General features: G+C 35.6%; 1 protein-coding gene across 2 annotated transcripts in view; it reads right to left on the bottom strand.

Moving 5' to 3' along the window:
• Nucleotides 1-242: 242 nt before the first annotated feature.
• Nucleotides 243-11,874, bottom strand: part of LOC125073719 (transcriptional activator cubitus interruptus) — a 95,859-nt gene continuing 84,227 nt past the window's right edge. Inside the window, exons 5-21 of one of the 2 annotated variants that reach the window (XM_047684706.1) lie at nt 8,893-8,985; nt 8,597-8,800; nt 8,112-8,286; nt 7,849-7,983; nt 7,392-7,575; nt 6,979-7,173; nt 6,624-6,788; nt 6,233-6,350; nt 5,816-5,991; nt 5,587-5,685; nt 5,127-5,289; nt 4,767-4,887; nt 4,109-4,252; nt 3,844-3,934; nt 3,461-3,631; nt 3,213-3,350; nt 243-3,125 (exon numbers count right to left, since the gene is read on the bottom strand). In XM_047684706.1, coding sequence (XP_047540662.1) covers nt 996-3,125; nt 3,213-3,350; nt 3,461-3,631; nt 3,844-3,934; nt 4,109-4,252; nt 4,767-4,887; nt 5,127-5,289; nt 5,587-5,685; nt 5,816-5,991; nt 6,233-6,350; nt 6,624-6,788; nt 6,979-7,173; nt 7,392-7,575; nt 7,849-7,983; nt 8,112-8,286; nt 8,597-8,800; nt 8,893-8,985 — 4,502 coding nt within the window. In that variant the 3' untranslated portion in view covers nt 243-995. The remainder of the gene's footprint in view (nt 3,126-3,212; nt 3,351-3,460; nt 3,632-3,843; nt 3,935-4,108; nt 4,253-4,766; nt 4,888-5,126; nt 5,290-5,586; nt 5,686-5,815; nt 5,992-6,232; nt 6,351-6,623; nt 6,789-6,978; nt 7,174-7,391; nt 7,576-7,848; nt 7,984-8,111; nt 8,287-8,596; nt 8,801-8,892; nt 8,986-11,874) is intronic. The other variant, XM_047684707.1, reaches the window with a different exon arrangement.

The raw sequence follows: 11,874 nt of genomic DNA, 5'->3' as shown, positions 1-11,874 counted from the left end.
TTTAATTCTGAATGATGTGATCATTTTTATAATTATATTTAAAAGCAGTGTAATCAACAAAGAAATAACATGGGTTTTAAATTATATATGAATTGTATTGGTTATGAAAACAAAAATAATATTTATATTATAAGAAATTTATTCAATAGCTTCATTAAAATTAATATTGAAAAATGTTTACAGAGGTTTTTTTTACAAACAATAATTTATTACAAAATACATTATTTTCCCTTCTATTACACTTTATTTGTGCGTTGTTCATTATTTATTTTAAATAATAATAACAATACCTTAATCTAGTAATCTCATATAAATCATTAATCTAGGAGATTCGTCGTCTTCGAAACACTGCTTAACATATTGCATTAATATAGGTGAAAATAGATCCTTAAAGAGAAACTTACGTAAATTTTAACATTTGTAAAAATTCTAAAAAAAAAAACAAATCTACTTTGTACACTTAAGTTTATTTAATAATCTCAGTGGGAACTTATACGTATATATGTCTACTCCTTATATAATTTTTAATATTACTCCTGAAAAAGGCACCGATAAAAATACATAAATCTTATTTTAAAATATAGAGGCACTTTTTGAAAATTCATCGTTAAATGTACAATTATTTAGGCACGTTAAAATACTCACTTAACCTTTATTAAGTTTCTATTGTACTTACAACGGTTGGAAGACAATTTATTTGTAAAAATTTTACATTATTTACAACAATTTATTTGTGCGTGTCTTTTTAAAGCTAGCACGGAGTTTTTAATTCTAAGATATCTGAATTCGAAAACTTCAATTAGAAAATGATACCAAAAATCCGTGGTCTGTCGACTAAACTAATTCGAAATGGGTTGAACTTAGATTAAATGACGCTATTCTAGCGAACGTTAAGAAAGAGTTACAATTTAGAATTTAAAATTAATCAGTCTCTAAAGAATTTAAAAAAAATCTGTTAACATAAAATTCAAGACCCGTTCACGTTCAAGGCTAAACTATTGTATCATTTGCAAATATTGATTTTCTTCATAAAACGAAGATAATGAAGTTTGGAGATCATTCACAACCATATTGTCGCCGCCTTGTAAGGGATGTGTACTGCTTGAAACCATTTCAGAACTCTTCCAGTTTTCACAATTCTCTACGTATTCCAACGTCCTCTGATAAGTTTCTTGACGCATAGTGTTCTGATTCTTTTTCCTTCCATTTGTAGCCTCTATTTGAGATTGCGATATGTCCCACACTTGAACATCGGCTTGATTGTTTTGACTCCTCAAACTGTTCATACTACAATCAGTTTGCTGTTCCCCATTTTTGACTATCTGATTGCAGTTCATGGGTATTCTCGTACCGTTAATTGGTTTCTGACTCCCAGTGGACATATTAACAGAGTTTGGTATTGACTTTTGCATGTTGTGTTTATTGAATTGGTTACCCGGGTAGTCCCATTGGTTGTAGGATCTTTGATGGCTATAATATTGGTTATTGTTCATCATAGCTTGGTTATATTGGTGGTTGTTCTTCGGAGGCGGCGGGCCCATTACGTTGGCGGCATTGGTCACGGAATTATAAGGGGGTGGTTGAGGATATTGCATATTTTGATTGTATTGGGCATTTTGTACTGGTTGACAGTGAGATTGTTGTTCACAATAACTGTTTAAAGCGCCACGACTCATGTTGCCGCTGTTGTCAACACTCATCATAGATGATCGAGACATTTGCAAGGCGTGCATCTGGTTACTTTGGTTTGAATAATTCATGGGCTGCGCATAGTTTACCATCTGATTATTATACACTAAGTTCTGGTTCGCCATAACTGGCACTTGCGTTTGATTTTGATTGTAATGCTGCATTATTTGGTATTGCTGCATATTTTGATTCCTCATATTGACGTTCACCTGATTTTGAACAGGATAAGGCGGTGCTTGATTGTAGTTTTGGTTTTGGTATTGATTAGGAACATTATTGTAGTTTTTATTAGGGACTTTGTTATTACAATTCTGACGATTGTTATATGGCGGTGCCGTCATCAGCTGCGACGAATTCATATTCATCATCATATTTTGGTTTTGGTTTTGAACGGGTTGAACATTCATTGTCATGTTAGATATATTTTGTACCATTGGACTTGTAATGGGACTTTGTAAGCCTGGATGCATAGGACTCGGCATGCCATGGCTCATTGGACTAGCGATATTTTGAGCCATTGGACTCGCCATGTTCATCATGGGACTAGCAATATTTTGGGAATTAGGACTTCCAATATTGTTATGTCTAGGACTCATCATCATTTGGTTAGGCATCTGAGGACTCAGAAGACTTTGCATGCTTTGGGGGCTCATAGCGTTATGTTGTGGAGACATCACACTCATGACACTTTGCGGACTCATAACGTTATATACACTGGGAGGACTCATGACGCCATGAGGCATGTGCTGCGGACTTCTAACACTTTGAGGACTCATTGAACTATGTGGTAGACTCTGAGGACTAAGCATACTATGGGCTAAATTAGGACTCATAACAGTTTGTGGGGTCATAACAATAGTCTTAGGACTCATAGCGGGTTTTTGAGTAAGTGAGTTGTTCATTCTCATCCTATTAGATTGTTCAGTTTGGTTTGCAGTCATCGTTTGTAGGGACTGCAAAGGATTATTTGTTCCTGCATTCGATTTTGGAGGTTTCGAAAAATCTTGTTCACACTTTTCTGTCACTACTTCGGGAATAACTTGTTCTTGGAGAGGGGGATTTTTGTCATCTGGAGATTTAGCGACTAAAAGAGAGCCACTGTTGCCAGACATACTAACGTCTAACGACCTTAAATCGACTTGGATATCACTTATATTGAGATCACTTCCTATGGCACCTAGATTTTTAAGAAGAGAATCGTCACTTGTTGCAACATCACTGATTTTGTCACTGGAATTGTTCGTGTTTTGTATTTCACTGTTTATAGTGTCTTTGGTAGTAGTGTCTTTTTCTTCGCTTGTTCCTGCAGGTTCTGGGTTGGTGGAGTCTGTTTTGGCTGGTGCTCCCGACTCGGTTCCCAATATTGATTGGTTAAGATATTGCATCATTTCGTCTGGTATCACCAGCTTATTCTCCACCATTTCTCCTTCAGCCACCTTAAGAAAACAATTGATTTTATAACGATATAAGAGAATTACAATTATATTACTTTACTGAAGTCGCTATTTGCATGAGATTTTTACCTGTTCAAGGTTAACTTCTTGATTTGGGTGATGAACTTGAGCTGTAGTGATGACCACTGTAGTAGTAGAATTCGAACGAGATTCCTTGTAGTTCACTTCGTGGTCATCCTCCGTTTTAAATGGAAATGGTGCATCACCCTGTAGATAAAATAAATATGTTTTACAATCAAGTAGTACTTATAACTATTTATATTCAGATTATCATTCACAGACAATGTTTATTATTGTTATAAAAATAATTTACTTACCACATCATCATTATTACACGGGTAAGGTTGGTAGCCCTGGGCTTGGTCACTAAGGTTAGACTGTTCTGAGAGCCTCCTGGCCTCCTCCTTTACTTGTACATTTGGATCTAGTTCCAGAGCCAGTTCTTCTGCTCTGACTTCTGAACATGTAACACCTCGTAGTAAGACGGCCTATGGATAACAATACGAATATTAAAATTGTGAAACGACTACTATGTTTAATATAGAATTTATTATTTATTAGAAATTGAAAGAATATGGGGATATTACAACTACTAATTTTAGTTACACTTCTTGTAGTTATAGCAATACAACATTACATTTAATTATCACGATTAAACTTCATATAACAGAGGTTTTTCTATGACAAATGCAATGGTTACCTGATTGCCTTGCGATGTTCTCACAGCTTGAACAGCTGCCAGCGCTGATGAAGGTGGTGGCGCGTAACCCACACATGATACTTGACTAGACCTAAAACATATTGATAATTATAGTTCGAGTTAGAAAAACATTATACACCAATTAGTTTTGCAAACCAAATTAGTTTATCTGGTTGACAATGATAGTTTAAGGAGTGGTTAATATTTCCTAAAATGGTACATATAAACTACCACTTGTCAACAAGTATTTAATATTAGATCTTACCTTCGACTGCTATCTGGGGAAAGCTGGTCGTACACAGTGGAATGGTGTGATAATAAGCGCTGCGGGCCGGCGATGCCTGTCGTTGTTGCGACCGCACCTGATACTACTGAGGCTTGACTGCTTTTACGGGAGATGTCGGATGATCTGGAAACAAGAAAACAATATTTATATTGCCATTTCATACCTATAACATAATTATTCTATTCACAGTGACATTACAATGTTGTACCTACTATTCCGATATCAAAAAATTACATTTATTTCAAAGAGTATTTATTTTTATATATATATAATATTGGACAACATCACATACATTAATCTGATCCCAATGTAAGTAGCTAAAGCACTTGTGTTATGGAAATCAGAAGTAACGACGGTACCACATACACCCAGACCCAAGACAACATAGAAAACTAATTAATTTTTTCTGCATCGTCTCGGCCGGGAATCGAACCCGGGACCAAGGAGTGGCGTGCCCATGAAAACCGGTGTACACACCACTCGACCACGGAGTCGTCAGTCAGTATTGTGTCATTACATGTGCGGTCAGAGTGATCAGGTCAACATTATTATTTATTACGAAACTTATTGAAAATGGTGTCATTGGCGGTAAAATATAAATATAGTAAGAGAGAAAAATATATATTATAATAATCACCTAGCACTATATAAACTGCTACCCGAAGAAATACCAGAATCTCGCCTCGTGTTCGGATGACCATTTTTAAGTTCGACCGTCACATTTGTACCGCCAAGTTCTGTTCTACCTGGCATGATACCTGAAAACAAGATTGAATAAATGAATTCTGTCGTTTTGATATCAGTAGTGACCGAATATAAAGAAAAGCATATGATTGTCGACCGTCAATTATTCGAATTGAGAAAAAAATCTACCCCCAAAGTATTCCAAGACGATAATGTCGAAGACGATGATAAATACATAAGTTTCTCTTAATTTTGTTTGAAATGCATTAAAACAGGTTTTTTTTTATTGTGTATTATGACACGAAATTCTTACCTCCACCAATATCAGCGCCATGGATGGGCGGCATCAGTCTCCCGACACCCATCTTGTTCCCGAAGCGCGGCGCGTGGTGGTGCGCGCGCGGCTCGCCGATGGCGACCATCGCACGCAGCATAAGCGGCAACTGACCAACTTCACCGACCACTTCTTGCTCGACCTGTGTAATAACATATTACACTCTCAATAAATAGACAAAGTTTTCCACTAGGTCGAAAAAAATATTGCGTCTTATTGTGTTCCGGTATAACCTTTCCTATAGATTTAGTTTCCTATGGTTTTGTCAATTCTTTACTCTTTTATGCATATTATATGCATATGGTACGGAATCTAGGAAACTCAACATTTTTAAAAGTTTTGTATCTGCCTCGTGTTAATGAAATCTATATTAACATTGAAGAATGGTGGCATATCAATAAGAAATTGGTAAAGAATTTTATTTAACAGCAATAAATACCTCGCCATCAAGTCTGAAGTAGGGTGCACCGTTCTCGTCACTAAAACCACCAAGACCTGAACCGCCGAAGTCGAGATCTCCTCCGCATTGTGCTGACAACTGCAATAAAAAGAAATATGAATATCAATATTAAGAAATAGTTTTCTTTCATTTAAATCTGATTACATTTTCAAAAAACCGTATACAAGATACCGTATGCAAGATATTGAAGTAATAATTGCAAATTTACCTGATGTGCCGGTGTGTGAAGACCATGGGGTAAGGGAGACGCTGGACTCTCGCTCTTGACGGAGGCGGAGGACGTGTGTCCTCTGACCCCGATGGGCACGCCGCCCTCCTCCGACCGCGGGGACGAGCCCGCACCGCCACCACCTGACTCCGCTGAGTCATCACCTCGACTGCATCCTGAAAATTGACGTCAATTAATGATAAAGATGTCATATAATTTCATCTACAATTACATCTCCTTTAAAAAGACTTTATTAACTTTATATGCTTTAGTAGTCTATCAGAATCAATAGAGGCAATAAGACGATTCAAAGCAATACTTAAAAATCTTAAACTATGGCAAATTCATAAATCCTCAAATATGTCAAATAAAGGATGCAAAAGTCACTTTTCAAATTAGAAGTAGTATAAAATTTACCTTTATGCTTCTTACTGGCATAGAACTCCGCTCCATGGACAGTCTTGACATGTTTTCGAAGGGATGACGGGTCGGTATATCTTTTCGTACATCCAGGTGCTTTGCAAACGTACGGTTTCTGAAAAGATACGACCAATGTTAAATATTTATGCGAGAATTATAATATTTATAGAATTAGCATCTCACTCAGAGTATTGAAATTCGTAAATTTTTTTTGACAAGCACAAGAAATATGAAGGTGTGTTTTATCTCTTAGAAATATTTTTGCAAGTATTTACATTACACCAAGGTTTTTGAAATGCATATGGCAGAAATAATAACATTGTATCACTAACATAACTCGAGGGGATCTTAACATTTAGCGCCCCAATTCTATTAGACAAAATATTACCTCATTGCTATGCGTCCTGTTCTGATGCTTAGCACGGTCACTGGCGTTGGAAAATGCTTTCGCGCAACCAGGATATTCGCAGGTATACGGTTTCTCCCCGGTGTGACTTCGTAAATGTGTCTTCAGATTTTCCAACCGAGAGTACGCTTTACAGCAACCCTCGAACTGGAAGAACAAAACAGTTTTTATTACAAAAAATGTCGGTTCAATTTATATTTTTACTATTATAATTTCAGTTCAAAAGTAAGACAGCCTGTAAGCCTTATACTGGCCTCCTCTTCTATTAAGTAAATTTGGAACATTTTTAATCACATTGCTTCAATAGTAAGTAGATTATTAACTACAAGACACTCACGGTACATTTATGAGGTTTTTCGCCAGTATGTCTCCGCATATGCACAACCAGCATATATTGAGCCTTGAAAGGTTTTTCGTCTCTGGAACATCCGACCCAACGGCACACAAACGCTTTTTTACTGGCGTGAATGTGATCCGTATTTATATGCTTCACCAGATCATCTTGGGTTGGAAATTCTAATTTACAATCGACCTGTGAACATTTATAAGATAATGTTAAAATAAAGGAATATCAATTCAATTTAATATATTTATTTAATGGCAAATTATTGATTAATTATTAAAACAAGCTTTAAGTTCAAGACGCATAACATCAATACGAAATGTGTTAAAATTAACAATATTTTCAAATGCTTTCAACGCAAGAATAAAATAATGGATTTGTTTGATATGTTTGTGAAAAAAACATACCCAATGACAATTAGTTTCGATGAAGTCCCCAGGTTCGTCTTTTGAGTCCAAACCGTCGTGGACAGTACTCTCTGCTGCTGCTGATAAGGGTTTGTTGCTGTGCATGTTCTCCCTATGTGACGATAGGCCCGGAGGTGACTTGCGTTGGATCATAGCTGTTGATGCACTGTGTAAAAAATAATACCTACATACAATTATTTATTTATTACTTATTTAAAAACCATCAACGTTTAACGAAATTTTATGATTTGGAACAAAAGCTGGACTGCTAGAACGTATACGCTAAGCCTTATAGCAGCATTTTTAATAAGTTTACCATTGCTTTCTAGTAATATAAAATCTTGCAAACCAATAAAAACATCGTTACTTGACAAAAACTTATATTAATCCGAAAACCGATTAGGCCTAAATTCTTGGAAGTTTAATAATTGTAATTCAAACTGTCAATATGCCTTACCTATCAGCTTCCATCACGCTGGTGATCTCAGGTTGTTGTTGTGGTTGTTGCATGTGCTGGGGTGGTGTTCCCAATCCAGGTCTTACGTCTACTGGGCCACCTATCAACAACTGCGTAGGCGAAGATATGTGAGATCTGTAAAAGAATATATTTTAATTTTTAATTCGTATTGAAATATTTTAGAAGATGAAAAAGTTTTTTTAAAAATTAGATAAAGTCATGACATATTCTGGAAATAAATAATTGTATAATATAATGCTTACCTATGAATCCCAGCAACGAGATGCGCATGGGCAGCGTGGTGTGCAGCAGCCGCCGCCGCTTGTTGGTGAGCAGGATCGAGCAAGACACCGCCAGGTAGCACACCACTTCCACCACGAGCCAAGAGTTGTTGCGCAAGTGATGCATGAGAAAGGGAGAGCGCAGGAGATATTGCACCTATAGATATTTAAAAAAAAAAAACACAGTTTTAGCTTGGAAGCAAATAAGGAAAATCAACAAAATTTGTGTATTTTATTAATAATATTTTTCAGATACAGTACAGAAAATAACTTTTCTATCATAAACTTTTCAAGCAAAGGCGTGATCACATTAAACGATGAAATATACAGTATTAAGTAAATTACTACATACTTACGTATTGTCCTAATCCTTGACATGCATGGAATAAAAGTTTGATTTGAAACTAAATTGGTCTATATATACTTAATCAATGAAATAACGCCAAACATTTTTCATTAATACTTACCAGCACTGAGATGTCCATAGCTGCCAGTAGACGCTGCAGATGGAGCTCTGACCGCTAAGCTTGCCGGTGATGCTCTGATCACAGCCGCTAGGTCTAAAGATTCAGCCGAATATGGACTCCAGGATACAGCCCTTTTTCTGTTAGCAGAAGCGCCTATAGCTCCTCCTGATAACCTAAGCCGATTTGGAGACGCTATCCTAGATCCTGAAAACATACCGAATAAATTAAATGTAAAATCCAAGATCATATTTGAAGTAAATATTTTATTTCCTTTATTTACGTTTTGTGTATTTTACCTTCTAAGCTAAGCTGAAAATCTTGACTCGCTAGCGTACTTCCTGCATGCAGTTCTGGATGCAAGCTGCGGGCTGCGCTTAAATATTCTAAGCCTGCAACAAATAAAATAAATTTTATTTAACTTTTATATTAGGCTTACTTAATAGCACAAATAATTGACAAGAAAACTTATCCGTCATTATCAATCTAGAGTCATATAACTAAAAAAACACTAACTATAAAACAGATAATTAACAAAAATATTATATAATCAGTTGAATATGAGTAATTAAAAATATATTTCCTTCCAAATTTCAAAAACGTCAAACGTTTTTCAAAGAATTGTCTAAAAATATGTCCATAACGATGCTAACACTTTTATACGAGTATTAAAAACATTTCTTTATAATATATCTACTAAGGCACAGACTGTATTTAAAACCCGTGAATAGATTAAACAGATAATAAAAAAAAACCACCGCAAAAACTATAACTGGTTAAAACCTCGATTGTTAAAATAGATATGTCATAGACAATTCCTGCCGAAATCAAAGTCACGAACCGTTAATAATTTATAACCGTTTATCACTCAAATAAAGCTGTAACTCAATACACTGTATTAATAAACCATATATACCAATTCGCCGAATGCATGACAAAGTCTACTTCATTTAAATTCAGACACAAATCAAGTTACTTTAGTCATTCTAGACCTTAATATCAACAGATTGAGATGTCAACAGTGGTCCACTTTGAATATAAACTGTCCACTTAACGCTGTTTGTGATTAATAACGTACCGCTAGACGTTTACGAGCTATTTCACTGGATATCATTATATGCTTGCTAAATTAAGATGCTACCAAATATGCGTCGGCTAATTTTTGAGCCTTCGTTCGTTGTCCTCGAATTTCTATCGTTTGTATGGATTTTATGATTCATTATAAAAACGGTTAGAATATGCTTGGATCTTCGACAAAATTGTATCTCGTTGATAAAAATAAAAGATAATTTGATTAAACTTTAGTTTTAAGAAATTCTTCGGAATTATTTTTGTATATGTTTATCATCTACCTGGGATTTAATATTTATTAAATATTAAATCAAACATTTAACAGGTATTAAATTTTAACAACTCATTTGACGTATTTTTTGCTTACAAGGTAAATACATTCACGTCGCAAAAAGTTTTCGAACAAAAAATTTAGGAACAACCTCACATATTTTATGCCGCATAATTATAGCGCTAAGGAAAAACAATCTATTACTTCACCGTGATTATTTAGTTATTAATCAAACCTAATCAACTTAAAGCCTCGTCACGAACGTTATTGCTCGAGAATCCCCATTATAATTACATGCCTTATACCTTCAAAAACAAACACGTTTTTAAAGCGCAAAACGAGCAAGACATCTTGATTTGTTGATCACGCTCTTTCGAGCCGAGGCGGGCGATTTGGACTGAAATAATAGGTTGATGCAAAAGGCGCGAGGGACCACCAATTTGACGGACACCCACACCAACAAGAAAACGACCGCGATTCCGAAAACCTCCCAAAATATTGCATGTGGGCCCGTTTGACGCGCCGCCCGACTACCAAAATTTTTATGTCTTCATCCTCTGTGAGAACCGGCAGAACATCGATATATCGGTCTGATAAAAAAGCGATCACCGATCGACTCAAATAATCCAGTCCGTTCCGAATTCCACCCGTTCGCCGGTCGCGATGGTCACCCTAACGACATTCGTGTAACCGCGCGCAAAAACATTATTCGAATACTGACTTTATATTCTTTTTTCGATCGGTTGAATATTGAACGATCGAGCGAATCGAGTGAGTCGCTTTTTGCTCGTAGATTATTCGACTGTGGCCGAGTCGGTTTCCAACTGATGTATTAATTTTTATCGCTCTCGATTGGGCGTAAAATTAGTTGGGATGGATGACATCTAGTGTGGGTTTCGTGGTCACGTTTGGCGTTAAAATATGAATGTCAATAGCTTTGTTCGGCGGCGTCTTTATAGCTTACGTAGTGACTTTGTAACATCGTATACTAATGAGACTCGCTGTAAATTATGAGTTTAGTTATTTCACGAAACGCGGCAAGATGAAGGCGTTGCGATGTAAATTTCTGTCGCGTTATACATTTTTATTTTAAGTTATTTAAAATATTCACTATCGCTAACAAAATACTTATAGTAAGCGTTTATATTGACTTCTTCCGTTTCCCGTTTTATTAAACAATAAATTTAAAGCAAAGTGTACATAAGTTCGATATATTCTTTATATTTTGATATTTAACCATGAAATCGTTGATTAAACTAGAGGTTGGCCGCAACTTCGTATGCGTTATAGTGGTTAATCATCAGATGTTCAGCATAAATTCAGCATAAAACAGTAGCCTATGTCCTTCCTTGAGGTTCAAACTTCCTTCATAAGAAATTTCGACAAATTCGTTTTTGTGGTTTTACCGTGAATGAGTACCAGACATACAGACAGATATACGTAGTTAGATTCACCTTTGTAATATTAGTATAGATAAGAATTTCAATACGTCTTCTAGGGACACTGCTCGCTAACAAATAATTAAAAATAAGGAATTGATTAAAGGAAGGATTGAAGAGACTATATGTGTCTGTTTTAACTTTGCTATCTTTGCCATATCATATCGTAGTGTAATTAAAAAAGTTAAATAACATCGCGAGGAAACCATGTGTTGGATAAAATTCCGCCACGTGTATGTCCAACATTGGAGCAAATGTTGGAATAAGTTAAAAAATTCCTCAATGAGAAAGTTACAGACTGTTACTTCTAACGCTTTGTAATGATCAACTCGTTGCTAATAATCATTACATCGGAATATTTAAAGATATTTTTGTGAACGGTTACACGTACTGTACGTAATGAAGGCTTAGCTTAAAAAATTGTGTGTCCCAAAATTAATATATGTATTTATTTACTCCGATGATAAAACCAAAGGCAGATATATACAATGTATATATAT

The sequence above is a fragment of the Vanessa atalanta genome, chromosome 25 (genome assembly GCF_905147765.1).
Source record: "Vanessa atalanta chromosome 25, ilVanAtal1.2, whole genome shotgun sequence".
NCBI lineage: Eukaryota > Metazoa > Arthropoda > Insecta > Lepidoptera > Nymphalidae > Vanessa > Vanessa atalanta.
The sequence above is the reverse complement of the archived record's forward strand: the minus strand, read 5'-3'. Positions and strand labels throughout refer to the sequence as shown.